Raw genomic sequence first — 14,912 nt, forward strand, 5'->3', positions numbered from 1 at the left:
TGAGTATCTCTGAGCATGGAAATGGCTTTATGAAAGCAATGCTCAAGTAATGAAAGTTTGAATTGCAGAGATGAGAGTGGAACAAAAAGAGACGTGCAGAACACATTAAGAATTATGCATTATGAATCACAGCCAAGCTGGCCCTACCTACTATTGTTCCAAAGGCACTCTGTATTTCTCTACCTTTGTTTTTGATCAAATTACCCCAACTACCTCATACCCAATGGCCTTTCCCCTTCTCACTGTGGATCCTTTAAAGCGAAACTCAGAAACCACCTTCTTCATGATTCCTGACTGCCTCCGAGAGAATACAGTCCTCCTTTCCAGTCCATTCGGATTACACACAGAATGACAAGAATCACACCAGTTATCATTTTTACCTTCTCTGCTAGATTGATTATATTTCTTCATATCCTTCCCGTAACCCAGACGCCTAGTAAATAGTAGAAAATTAAGGTTTGGATGCAAACAAAAGGCTTTCTGAGACAGGACGTTGGTACATTTCCATCAGCATAATCCTTTAATAAGTGACTATATTAGCACTCGGTTCAAATGCTGAGACAGTGCTCTGGCTCAGCCTTAACTTAGGGTTATCAAAACCACACCCAGTAGTGTCCCTAGCAGAAGCCGACCAGCCGGAGGGTGTTGGGGTAGCTCTTGCGCATGCTCATGCATTTTTCCTGGTCGATGTACAGGGAATTGGCTTTGACAGCTAGGTCATGCTCGAGGGTAGCTTTGGTGTGGACCAGCGACTGCAGGGTGTCCTCTGCATCCCTCAGGCGCTGCTGCAGGGTCTGGATGGTGTCGTCAACCTCGTGTACCTCGTTAACAAGGCTGTAGCATAAGGGAATCAGCGTGGTTAGGTCAGCAGAGGTCACACTTCTGTAGCTTATGCAACTCCAAGTACATCACATTGTAACCAGTGACGCAAAGCTCACGTTTTCTTTACTCTAGGATATATGTATCAGCAAATGAGGGGTACATGAAATTAATAAAATATAAAGAAATATAAAGAGAATGGTGACAATGAGCCAATGGGAATGTAGATGTCCCAGGAGACAGAAAAGGATTTCATAATTATAGAAAAATATCCAGACCATTTTAAAATCATTATTCTAAGGCAATTCTATAGTTTCACAGAAATTCACAACTGGAAAACAAAATTAGAGAGGTCTCCAAGCCCAACTTTCTTGTTTTACAGACTAGGAAATAGAGCCCGGGGGTTCATATGCTGCCCTCTCCTTGACACAGGGCCCATATGTGTTTGTAAGCTGTACCTGGTTATCCAGAAAGCTAAGAAGGAAATACAGAGCTTCAATGGCCATAATAAGAAACTGGGTCCCATTTCCTGGCCCCGTTCCACTCTCAGCGCCTTGAGACAGAAGAGTAGAAGCAGAGACCCGGGAAGATCCATCTCAACATCTGCAGACACATCCTGGAATATGCTTGCAATTTCTCGGACCTCAAGTCCTTCACTCTTGCTGTCCCCCAAGCTCAGAAAGCTCCTAACCCATTCTTCATCCCGCTAATTTATCCCATTCTCAAGTCCTAGGTGAACTAACACTTCTTCCGGAAGTCCCTCCCTTAACCCGGAAACCATCTGCTGCCCTGTGTTATGACTTCCAAGAGGACCAAGCCTTTTACGGCACTCAGGGTCTTGTGATTGTCTGCTTGCAGCATCTACTGTCCTTGCCCAGGGCTGCGTCCACAGCCCCTCCTGCAAAAATACAGGTGTGCAAAATTTACTTTTTGGGTGAAGACCAACTTTCATGCCCTAGGTGAAACGGAGGACGTCTTAGGAGGTAGGGAATTGCCCAAAGGTCTGAATCCATGGGATCTACTAAGAAAAAGACCCAGACCCAAGGCAATAAAAAGGAAGGAAAGGCAGGACGGAGCCTAGAGCATTCACTTCCAAGCCACTTGTAGGTGGCCTAAGAAGAGGAAGGCGCTGGGAAAGGCCCCCATGCGTGCTCATTGAAGCAACAACAGGCCATGGGAACATATCCACGCTGTGCAACGCCTTTCCTCTTACAAGCTCTACTGTCTTCTGCTTTCCAATGGGGAGAGGAAGAATTAAAGCTTAAGTGCCAAAGTTTGGTTTTGTCTGGGGACGGTAAATACTAAATCTGAGAACTCATCAGAAAGCAAATTTCTTATTATTGTTTAGGTCAAATTGAATTAAAAAAGAAAGGCTTTTTAAAGATCCCAGGGTATAAAACATCACTAGCAAAGAAACAGATCTTTGGGGAGGCTGCTGCAGCTGGCTGGTAATGGATTTTTGATGGTGGATTGTTTACAAACACAGGGGGACTGCCTCTTGCCTCCCACCCTCCCTGGCTTCAACAGGAACCCTGAACCCCAACATAGGAAAAAGAGGAGGATGATATATGAGTCTTTACTCCTTTCAGCCAAATATGAGCCTAGTGGAAATTTTATCTGGGAGGGAAGGTTTGAAAATATACATGTCAAAGCATTAACGCTAAAATAATAATAATAATAATAATTCAAGAGACAGAACGTAGGCAGCTAGAGTATTTGTTTTCACACTGCTGCATGGACACAGCTAGGGAATAACATGCTTCCACTTCCCTCAGCGTTAATTAGAAATATATTGTTCATCATCTTCAAGGCCCTAGTTCACTCCCAGTTTCCTTGTTCTTGGCTGATTGCAGAGAGCTGTTCTGCTGAAGTCACTCTTTCTCTTTCTTCTTCTTTTTTTTTTTTTGGAATTAGAGAACCACAAAATGTCTTGCATTCAAATACAAATAAAGCTACTGCAGTTTATATATATATATGTTAAAACTAATATATATATGTGTGTGTGGATAGATAGATAGATAGATTATTTAAGTAGAGCAGAGCCTGGTCTGTCTGGCCTGCCACCAAAAATGCCAAGAATGTTTAGAATCACTTTTGAAATAACTCGTTTAGACCATTTTTAAATAAAAGTAAAAGTCTTGAAATGAAAACAGCAATTTTTCTCAGTCCCCACTCCCCTGAGTTTATGATCTTTATTTTTTCTAAATCTAGACCACCAAAGGGCTGCTTTCAGAATGATCCATTAAAGAAGGAAAGTAATCCCCTCCCCCAGTAATAATCCTAAAGATTGTTGGCAAAGATATTTTAAAAAGAAAACTTGACGGAAACAAAAGTAGGTTTTGTTCAAAAGTCGGTGAAGGAGCAGAGGAAATAGACATACTGTGAAGTCGCAGGAAGCGAAAGAAAAGCAAATTCTGTTTAGCCAGGAAAAGGAAAAAAAAAAAAAAGAGTAAAAATCATTCAGCTCCTCAGGAGAAGCTGTGAATGCCTCATTGTTTGATAATTCTAAAGTCCTCTTAGACCACTACCCAAAACCCATTTTAAAAGCAATCCTGTGTTTGTCTAACGGCAGTATAAACAATTTATTTGTTCCCATCTCCACTTTTGATGACTCTGCAGAGATTTTTGGAGAATGAAACATCAGCTCAGCTTCTCCTAATAACATTTACATAAAGTCAAAACTGGTGATCTAATCCTAATAGGCCAAGTGGGTGTGCACTCACTGCTGGGTTCTTCTAAGGCAGAGAGGTGCCTCCAGCTGGCTGTCTAGGGGCCCATCTAGTCTCTTGAGTGGAGAGCTGCTTATCCTGAATAATGAGCTGTGCATGAAGAAGAGCTCTATGGAACCCACTTTGAAAAATATGCAGCCTGAGTGACCTCCTCTGTGGCTATGGCCTAGATAACAGCTCCACCAGGAGAAACGCAGCTCATCCTGGAAATGAAGATCATGTGCGTACAACCTGAAGCACGCTTCATGGCACTCAAAGCAGACAACATGCGTGCTACACACGTAAGGTGTTTTATCATAATGATCTCCTCTGTGACCCTCAGTTTCATCCTCTGTGTGAGAGAGAGATGAGGATGTAGCCTTTACTTTGCCAACTCTTCCCAAATGAGATCAGATACCTGACAGGGGAGTGGTAAAACCATTACATGACGTAAAAGGAGAAGGAGAAGCAAATGGCTTGGTGGAATAGAACTCTGGGGAGAGACAGGCAAAAATTCAAACTGCAGCTCTCTCTTACTACTAAATGTGGCCTGGGCCAAGCCACTCACCCACTCCTGTCTCAGTTTCTTCACTTGTAATATGAAGGTAATGAATGAGATAGTATAAAGTGCTTAGGGCAGTGCTCAGCATAGAGTCAGATTAAGAGATGGTAGCAGCTATTATTATCATTGCATTGATTATCGCTATCATTGTCTTTATTATTATTATCATCAATGTTGACCTCACAAGATCCCCCTTCCATCCATTTCAGGAAATCCACTGTCTCAAACCACCACTTATTTCTTTATTTTATCCTTAGGATCTATCCTTCAAGATAAGAGAATTTTATCGTGGAAGCAGAGCGAGTGGCATCTCCCCCACTGCACCAGAAAGGCTTCTGGAGTTCACGCACTGCCACTTGGCTCCTCCAGTTGCCATCAAGTTGATTTACTTCTGCACGGAGCATTTTAGGGCCTAAGAACAGCAATGATGAAATCCAGAAAGAAAAGGCAGACTCACAGGTATTGGGAAATTGGAAATGAAGCCAGATTGTGGCAGGGGTGGGGAGGGAATCTTGGCCAGTCCCTTACAAGTCCGTCCCGAAATGAATCTTCAAAGTGAAAATAATAATAAAACTCATGTAGTGTTTGGTAGATAAAACTGTGGGGTCAGATTCCTCCTGCTGTGTGTATATAGGAGCTGTGCTTGATGAAGACCAGCTGGCTTTGATTTCTACTGAGAATGAAACACATTGAAGTAAACTTAAATGAGACCCTCAGTCACAAAGACAGCAAATGAGTAGATAGGGGTCAGTGGAATTGGCACTGAAAGTCCCTTTTCTGTCGGGTCCCCCATGCTGAGAACTACATAGAAAGTCACAAACTGCTGCTTATAAGACAGGAGTTCTAGAAACTCTGAAGATTCCGAGGACATGCAAAAGAACCCAAACACCACGCTGGCCTCCCTGAATGAGTTAAATGCTTAATAGCACTTTTTTTATGTGTAGTGTTGATGTCCCTTCCTTTTTTAAGGATTTGTGGTAAAATACACATCACATAAAACTTTAACTAATCCTAAGTGGCATTAACAGATTCACACTGTTGGTGCAACTGTCACCGCCATCCATCTGCAGGACTGTTTCATCATCCCACACTGAAACTCTTCCCCATTCAACATCTCCCCATTGCTACCATTCTCACAGAAGGCTCCCACACGATGTGTATGGGCAGAAAGCAGCTTTCTAGAGAGCCCAGCGCCACAGTCAGTCTGGTGGCCCTCCGAGCGAGCCCCGAGCCGTTCCTTCCCACCTTACCGTAGCTGAGCCATGTCTCGGCACAACTCAATGTTCGGCCGCCTTGTGCGCTCGTCCAGTCTGGTCTGAGCCACCTTCAGGAAGGCAGTCTTGTCCTTGATGGCCTTCTTGATGGATTCTATGGTCATTTCAGTCTGGAAAATCTCCTGCAGGGTCTGTGACAAAGAGAAGCAACTGCCTGAAGCTTTGGTGCGGTCCCTTCAACAACCCGCCTCCCACCTCTTGCCTGTCCACTCCATGCCCAGCACCTGCCTCGACCTCGCTGATGAGGAGGTCGCTTCACCAAGATGATCTATCCATCCCAGCCCTGGGAACCCACGTGTCTGACTGGAGCTGGCATGCACCTGCTCTGGAGAGTGGGCAGCACCTATCTCCCCAACCCTAGGCTCAGCGACCTCATTTTGGTAGCTGGAAATCAGCCAGGGTGGGAGTATTTCAGCCACAGAAATTGGCAAATACTACAAATCAAGGGCTCCCTGCATGCCACCCCCAATGGCCGTTGTTAATTACTGACCAGCACACATCTGTATTCTGATAAAAATGAGGCTTTGAGTGGCCCTGATCTCCCTCCTCACATCCATCTGTCCATGCGTCTCTTCCCACTTTCTCTTCCTACCAACTTGAGCATTGCTTTCCTCCTCACAGAGGATTTCCCTTGCAGCGAATCAAGCTTAAGCTTCAGGGTACCTTACTTACAACAGAGGAATACTGGCAGTTTTGTATTCCTGATTTTGTATTCGTTTTTTCTTAAAGAGGCCACTCCCCCAAATTGTGTAAACATGGATCCCTCCTTGGTTCCCCCTCCTCTTTCTCTGTAAAGAGAGCCCCTGTCCTATGCTCTGAAAAGCCTCCCTTCTTCTCACATCTTGATCTCTGCACTCCCATAGCTCTACATCCTCCCCATTACTGTCCCTCTTCCTGGGTTCCCTTCCATGGCCTGGAGAAACAACCAAGAATCATCTTTTTTTTTTTGAAACCCTATGATTTTACCACCACTCTCCCATCCAGTCCCAACTGAGTCCTCTGCCAAATGTATTCAACCATGGCTGTGCCCACTCCCTTCACTTCCCACCCATCCAGTCTCCCAGTGGCCCCTGGATTCTGTCTCTGGCCCTAGCTGCTGTCATGAAACTTCAGTTTCAAAGCCAGCATCGAGACCTCTCTGATACCTCCCTCTTCTTGAGACCCTCATCTTGTTTTCTCTGGCCAAGTGTTGTTCCAACTCCCTCCTTTCCAACGACTCCTCATTCCCTTCCAGTGCAAGGCTGTGTCCTTGGGTGATGTCTCTGCAATATCCTTTCTACACTACAGAGACCTCATGCAATCACAGATTTAGCACTTGTGTAATCCAGGCACTCTTCAATCTGTCACTTGAGCTTTGATCTCTCTCCCAAGATAAAAATCATTTCACTGTTTCTATCACTAAGGCCTTCTTCAGATACTATGTGCTCCATGAAACCATCCTGATCTCTTGCCGGTGGAAACAACTGCTCCTTCTTGTAAACTGTGTTCACATTTCATCTGTGTTTCCAAGTTCTTTCTGCACCTTTCTAATGTAACTTCCTGTTTTCTATGTGCATGTCTCGTCTCTAAGACATGAGACATATGTACATCCCTGAGTGCCTAGCACAATACCTTGAGTGTACTGTTAGGGCTGAATAGTGCCTCTTCCCTCAAAATTCCTATGTTGAAGTACGAATCCCCAGTGCCTTGGAAGATGACCATATTTGGAGACAGTGTCTCTGTGGGGGTGATTAAGTTAAATGAGGTCTTTAGGGTAGCCCTAATCCAATACAACTTTGGTGTCTTTATAAGCAGAGGAAATTTGGACCCAGACACACACAGAGGGAAGATGATGTGGAGACGCAGGGAGAAAGTGGCCATCTATAAGCTGATGAGAGAGGCCTCAGAGAAAACCAATCCTGCCCTGCACCTTGATCTCAAACTTCCAGCCTCCATTAATTAATTTTCTCTCTCTCCAGTGAGAAAATTAATTTCTACTGTTTAAGCCACACAGTCTGTGGTACTTTGCGTTAGGGCAGCCCTGGCAAACTAACATAACAGTAAATAAAAATTTGTTGAAGAAGGAACTCTGTCACACCGGCCTTCTAAAAGGCCTTTAGAATGTCTTCTTACAATTCGTAGCATCTGACCCCATTAACTTTCTCATCAATGTCTTCTACAAACTGTCTTCAACCTACTTTTCCACGTTCCTCTCCCAGGACACAAACCATCTACACCAGCCACACACCAGTCTTTTGACAGACCTCAGCTCATCCTCTGATTTGCTGTCTCCAAGGCTTTCTTCAAGATGTGGCCCCACCTGGAATGTTCACTTCTCCCTCCAAATCCCAAAAACACTTTTGTATTTGTCATTTGATAATCACGATTTGCAATATTCTATTCATATTGTTTATGAGCTTTTCATATGCAAGTATTTCTTCTCTGTAATGTAAACTTCCTAAGAACAAAAACTACATTTGATGCTTCTCTCCACCTTTCACAGCATGGAGCACACTGTCTGGCTCAATTAACATTTGTTGCCTAAAGCAGGCACCATGAGAAGGAAAGGTAAATCGTTGCAGCCTGACAAAATGTGGTTCCCTCAAGTGGGTAAAACCATTGTAGGCAACATAGCTCATGCTGCAAAGTTCTTAAAAATAAGAAACAACATTGCTTGCTTCAGCAGCACATATACTAAAATTGGAACAATACAGAGAAGGTTGGCATGGCCCCTGAGCAAGGATAGCATGCAAATTCATGAAACGTTCCATATTTTTTTTTACTAAAGGTAACATCAATACATTATATCGTTTCAAATAGCTAGAGGAAGGATATTGCATGTTTCCAACCCAAAGAAATGACCAGTGTTTGAGAGGATGGATATGCTAGCTCGTTACCCTGACCTGATCACCATACATTAAATGTATCAAAACATCACTGTCCACCCATGAATATGTACAACTATTTTTTGTCAATTTTTAAAAAAAGACACAACAAACTATATTCAGCATAATCCACAAAAACAGTAAGAGCTCCAAGACTGATATTAAGGAAAGGAAGAGCTCCTCGTTTATCTTGAAACATACAAATTCTGCTGTACTCCTTCATTTTATAGTCCTTGTAAAACTCTTATGCTTAGAGCACTTAAAATTTTTCAATATCAGAAACACTTTGAACTACCTAACAGTTTCCTGTATTTGGTTTTGTATTACAGAAAAAGGGTCTGAAATAATGTAACAGAAGACATTTCTGCCATATGTTCTAATAATAAATTCACTTCCTAGTTATATACAGTGATTCATTAAACTTTAATAATAATATTTTTGTTTCTATTAAAGACTAAGAACCTTTCATTACATAGTGCCTTCTTTGTGTTCCAAATACCAGTGGATTCCAATTTCATTTTGACACCTGGCTACCTGGCTGAAATAAATGGCATGCTTTGTGCTGTTTTAAATTTTTCTTGCTCTGTGTGGCCAGGCTGTCACATGCCTATGGTGCCTCTCTGGGAGTGGTGAGAGATTTGTGGTCCCAGAGCACACCACTCTGTCCAGGTCAGCTAAGACGTACCACTGGCGGTTGATTTACCTTTGCTAAGTGCATCTGAATCTTATTCTTAGCATCTGCAGTCTCAGCAATGCGATTGGTGAAACACAAGTTCACTTTGTTGAATTGATTCCACATCTCATTGGCAGTCACAACCAAGAGGTTTTCAATGTCGTCTCTTAGCTTAGCAGAAGCTGCCCGTTCACTCTGGGAGCGGAGAATATTGTCATCTGTAAATTTGGCCCAGGACTCGGGCACTGAGACACTGAAAAAGAGAAGCAGGAGCAGACAACCGTGAGAGTGATGAATCAGCCTACAGGATCGCTAGGCAACCATGTATCCTGTGAGAGAGAAACCCCCAGGTCGCTGATCCTAGCTTCGTTATATAAATATCAGAGTGAGGCTTATTTTAAACTTTTCTTCTTTCTTTCTTATTTTACTGCTAATCAGTTTTCTATATATCTAAAGCATAAGCTAGTTCTTCTGCCAGTTTCAGGGGGCAAAAGGATTAATGAATGATGTGAATGTGTAGGTTCATTATAAATGTGTCACACATCACATCAATAAGCATATGACAAAATGTTCAACCTCAAGAGTAATCAAAGAAGCATTAATGAAAACAGCTTACTAAGGAAATATTGGCACGAGCAGAGAGAACGATCATTAGCCAGGCTGGAGAGCATATTTAGAAAAAGTTTCTCTCGTATCCTACAGATGAGAATGTTAAATTAGTACAACCTTCTTGGAGGGTAAAAAGGCAACACAAACCAAGAGGCTGTCATTCAAATGTGGAAAGCCCAGAAATTCCACTTCTAGAAATCTATTATAAGGAAACAATGTATCCAAGGATGTACGTGTGAGGACATTAATTTCAGCCATATTTATGCTGATCCCTGAAAAACGAGACACAATCTAAATGCTCAAAAGTTGAAACCAAAAAGGTTGATTGTGGTACGTTCAAAAAAGTAATCCATATACCAGGCAAATTCATGCTAAAGTAGAATATTTATTTTACAAACAATGTTACTGAAAAATCAGACAGGCTATATTTCAACTTTCAACTGGGTGCATTGTATGGTACGTGAATTTCACCTCAATCAAGTTAAAATTTTAAGGGAGTGGCTGGAAGAGACCATGGATCCTGCCCAAAATTGCATCCAGGGGCCTGGCAAAGAAACCACTGATGGGGTAAGTGGAGCAAGCTGTGGTAGGAAAGGCCTCGAACTATTTTCAGCCTGTATCCCACAGCATCCAGGGCATGCTATACAATGGCAATGTGTGGCTTGTTTGTGTTTTTCCTTTTTTTATTTTTTTGAGGCAGAGTCTCCCTCTGTCACCCAGGCTGGAGTGCAGTGGCACAATCTTGGCTCACTGCAACCTCTCCTCCCAGGTTCAAGCGATTCTCCTGCCTCAGCCTCCTGAGTAGCTGGGATTACAGGCGCCCACCACCATGCCTGGCTAACTTTTGTATTTTTAATAGAGACAGGGTTTCACCATGTTGGTCAGGCTGGTCTCCAACTCCTGACCTCAACTGATCCTCCCGCCTCAGCCTCCCAAAGTGCAGGAATTACAGGTGTGAGCCGCCGTGCCCAGCCTTGTCTGTATTTTTCTAGGACTTCTGCATCAGCTAGGGTTATTTTCATAGTTAGAAAATATAAGCAACAAATATTCCTTTACAAAAGAATTCAGGATGTAATTATCAAGGTCTGACCACAGAATGTGCTTGATTACTGGAGACTTGTCCAAAGCTGGGTGTGTTTCTCACCTTCGGATATCTTACCATGCTTTCCGTTTTAACCTGTAAGCTGTGTCCTTTTGGAAGGAGAAAGAGTTAAATGACATCAAAATCACAGCAGTGGCGTGTGCCTGACTTACGTTGCATCAACCCTCTCCACTCCGCAGAAGTAGCCGACACCATCTGACGTGTTGCGCAGGTGGTGGCATTTGTCGTCAATCCGGTAAGCTGTCTGTTTGTCACTCAGGTCCTTCTCCAGCTCATGCTGGGACGCTCTGTCGGCTCTGCAACACAGAGTCGGGAAGTGGAGCTTCACGCTCAGGTGACAATGTCCTGCAGGGACACATGAGTGCCCTTCCATATTAGGACCTCTCTCACTGTTGCTCTCACTATCTCTCCCTCTTCACACAATGTTCAATTTCTCAGTCAAAACGAGCACTCCTTGGATATGGCCATACATCTACGTCACTGGGACCCCAACTCCCACCATGTCTACACTTCTCCTTTCTTTTTTTCACAATTGGCTTCACGGATGCGGAGTCGCCCTCCTTCCTCCCAGGCGGGGGTGCAGTGGCCCAATCTCTGCCCACTGCAAGCTCCGCCTCCCGGGTTTACGCCATTCTCCTGCCTCAGCCTCCCAAGTAGCTGGGACTACAGGCGCCCACCACCTCGCCCGGCTAATTTTTTTTGTATTTTTTAGTAGAGACGGGGTTACGCCATGTTAGCCAGGATGGTCTCGATCTCCTGACCTCGTGATCTGCCCGTCTCGGCCTCCCAAAGTGCTGGGATTACAGGCTTGAGCCACCGCACCAGGCCAGCACTTCTCCTTTCATAGGGTGGGATGAAGTGGAGAGAGCAGGTGAAGATAAACAGCGGTCCAGGATCTGCAGCCCCAGCTGGGGCCCATCTTCCTAACACACACACAGTCTTCCAGACAGGACACAGGTTCAAAGTAATCTGTCCACATCTGTGCCTTCCATTCCTTCCTTTTCCTTTTCCTTTTTCTCTTCTACATCTCAGCTCCCTTTTTCTCCATTATTTGAATATAAATCCCCAAGAAATCATGAGGCCTTTATAGCCAAGCCGCCTGCCATCCATTGGTAACCTCAGTTTGTAGTCATGCTACGGCTCAGAAGTTTGCCAGGAGATAAAAACCAAAGGTCAAAATTAACCTCCAGGACAGGAGTGAGACAGGGCCTCAACAGAGTTCAGGAATTGATGGTCCCCCCAGGCTCACACACTCCAGCAGCCACCCTGCTGGAAGGAAAAGGCCTTGGTGAGCTCTGAGATGCAGGGTCTTGCCTGCACTGCCAGACAGACGGGGGACCCACAGCTTATTACCAAAGACAGACCCTGGGGGCAGGCATGGGTGACAGGTGAGCCACAGGGACTACTTCATTCGACAAATAATTATTGAGTGCCTCCTATATGGCAGACACCATTCTGCGAGCCTGGGATGCATCAGTGGACAACACCAACATCTCTCCTCTAAGGAGCCGACATGCTTCTGGGAGGAGACAGCACATTCAGTGAATGGGCAATTTGTGTGGTTTGAAGAACAATGCTAAAAAGCAAAGCAGGAAAAAAGAGACCAGGACTGTGGTTATGATTTTAAAGAGGATGGCCAGAATAGGTCTCACCAGGTGACATTGAGCAAAGACATAAAAAGGGGGGAATCAGATCATGCAGGGCCCTAATGGACATGGGAATGAGTCAGGTTTTCCTTCAAGTAAAATTGGAGGCCATTGACTTACAATTTAAAAGGACCTCATTCTGGTGCTGGGCTGAGAACAGACTGCCGGGGGCAGGAAGACCATTAGGGGGCCACTGCAGTTACTCAGGTGAGAGATGAAGGTGGCTTGGACCAAGAGGATGAAAGTGAAGGAAGCAAGAAGTATTCAGACTCTGGCTATGATTTGAAGATAGAACCAAGAGAATCTCCCATTAAACTGAACATCAGTGAGAAAAAAAAAAAAAAAAAGAGCTTGGGTCATTGGAATAATGGAATTCCATCAACTAAGAGGGGGGTTGGCTGGGGAGGGAGAAGCTAGGGGAGAAGATGGGAGCTCAGTTGACATAGTAAACTGGAGTGTTCACTGAACATCCACATGGGAGACATGAAGGAGGTTGCTGGAATTTGAAAGAGATGTCTAGGGTAGAGATAAAAAGTGGGGAGCCACTGGCAGATAACTAGTATTTGAAAAAGTAAGATAGCTGAAAGAGCTTGGGAATTTCTCTGTTTTCTCAGCACCTAAAAACAGTTTTGGTAGAGCAAAGCCATTCACTCAGTAAAGGCTGCATTGAATGGAATGAGTCAATTCTAGCTGCAGGTTCCCCTCAACTCAGCCTGTGCTTTCAAGCAAATCGTTTGACCTCTCAAAGCTGTTTTTCTTATTTGTAAAGTGGAAATGAGAGTAGCAGCATGCAAATGATCTGCACTTTGTGAATTCTAAGACAGTATACAAGCGCGAAGGATGAAAAATGAAAAAGCTCCCTTCCCTTGCTACTTCTGTGCTGAGGCTCTTGCCTTAGGTGATTATGTTGAAATTCTAGGACTAGAAGGCCTTTCTCCTTTGGTCTGGGACCAAGATGTCCCACAAGCTTCCTGTCTTAAGCTGAGACCCTGTTACGGAAGGCGCTGAAACGTTCATGAAGCATCTGTTGTTACAGTTCACCTCTTGGGAGGTGGGACTTGGGGAGGTGGAATAGAGACTTTACAGCCTTTTACTCCCCATCACCTCAAGTGAAAATCCCTGCTCGTGCACACTCCCAAGTCTTGGCTGGAACAGTGGTTGAAAACATATGCCTTGAGAGTGTGGAATGATGAACAGTGGGACTCGAAGGAGGGGAGGGAGGAGAGTGGGATGTTGGGAGGTTGCTTGGTGGTTACAATGTGCGTTGCTCCAGAGATAGATGCTCTGAAGGTCCCGATTTCACCACCATGCGATGTATCGATGAAGCAAAACTGCACTTGTACCCCATGAATATATACACATTTTTAACGATATTAAAATGTTAACAAAATCCATATGCTTCGGCATCAGACAGCCCCGGTTCAAACATCTTTGCTGCTCACTAAACCTGACCAGAGGCAAGTTATGAACTAATGGTAATAATACCCATCTTTCCAGGCTGTTGGGTAGATAATCAGGTACCTAGCAGATGCTAAGTGCTCAGTAAGCATTAGGCCTCATAATATCGTAACATGGGTGATTTTTATGACTTTAGAACTGAGGCTGCCTGGACCCCCTCTGATCTGGCCTCAGAGTCTGCTTGGGCAGGCATTTAAGGCAGCGTCCCATCAACACGTCTTACAGCCCAAGACGGGAAGACCTTGGCTGCCCTGTGAGTGCCTAATGAGATTCTATTTTAAGCTGAGATCCAAGCTGAGGGTTTCATTGCTCCTTCTGAAACAAGTGTAGTTGATAAACTCTCTTCTAGTCACCTGCCCGGGACAGAGCACAGTGGTCCCCCACAAATCTTGGAGAAGTCATCCCAGGAAGTGAGGTAGGCATTTTGCCCACTGTGTATTAAAGGAAAGCCAAGTTCTTTAAAGGATCAATAGCAAAGATTCCAAACAGGTACATACACACAGAACTTTCTGCAAAGGTCTGCAATACAGCCAGTATTGAGGCAATTTGTAACAGAGATTTATATCAGATGAGGCTGTTCACGGTAGAACAACCTAGGCCAAGAATGCAAAAGATGGGCAGCAAATTTTAGACTACAAAATAAAATGTGAATTAGGAACTAGAATCAATGCTTCGAACCACTCTTAAACATGTTTCTATAATTCCTAGGGAGCAGAAACCACATGCAGTCATCCTCAACTACTTTTTTGCTTATCCTCACCAATTTCCAAATTAAAAAACCCTTCCAGTCACAGCTCTAGAGAATTTCAGCATACAAACGTCGCCAGCCTTCGTGGTGTTGATCCTGACGCACAGGGTGGGCAAATGAAATGGGCAGCATGGACGCTTTTATAACACACATAACCACCTCTCCTATTGGGTGGCATATTCGACACTACTTCCTTCTGTGGCCATAAGCAAATGGCACTGATCTTTCTACTTAATGTTAACCAAGTCTCAGCCAATACTTTTCCTATGCTGACAGCTGTGATCATTGCCTGAGACCTTTATTATTATTCTTCCCCATTCTCACTCCTCATCCCACCCCCAACCATAAATATTAAGTACCTACTATCGCCAAGAAAAGAGAGCCCATTCCCTGGAGGAATGTGTATTCTAGTGAGGAATAGGATGGATTAACAACTACAATGCTGTGGG

General features: G+C 44.1%; 1 protein-coding gene and 1 non-coding gene across 2 annotated transcripts in view; one reads left to right on the forward strand and one right to left on the reverse strand.

Moving 5' to 3' along the window:
• Positions 1-617: 617 nt before the first annotated feature.
• Positions 618-14,912, reverse strand: part of TEKT3 (tektin 3) — a 42,594-nt gene continuing 28,299 nt past the window's right edge. Inside the window, exons 5-8 of the mRNA XM_023188111.1 lie at positions 10,764-10,907; positions 8,931-9,153; positions 5,340-5,494; positions 618-834 (exon numbers count right to left, since the gene is read on the reverse strand). Of these exons, the coding sequence (XP_023043879.1) occupies positions 618-834; positions 5,340-5,494; positions 8,931-9,153; positions 10,764-10,907 (739 nt within the window). The remainder of the gene's footprint in view (positions 835-5,339; positions 5,495-8,930; positions 9,154-10,763; positions 10,908-14,912) is intronic.
• On the forward strand, positions 8,017-8,119 carry LOC111523495. The gene has a single exon (XR_002725540.1). It is a non-coding gene; the product is annotated as a U6 spliceosomal RNA (small nuclear RNA).

Source organism: Piliocolobus tephrosceles, chromosome 16 (genome assembly GCF_002776525.5).
Source record: "Piliocolobus tephrosceles isolate RC106 chromosome 16, ASM277652v3, whole genome shotgun sequence".
Classification (NCBI taxonomy): domain Eukaryota; kingdom Metazoa; phylum Chordata; class Mammalia; order Primates; family Cercopithecidae; genus Piliocolobus; species Piliocolobus tephrosceles.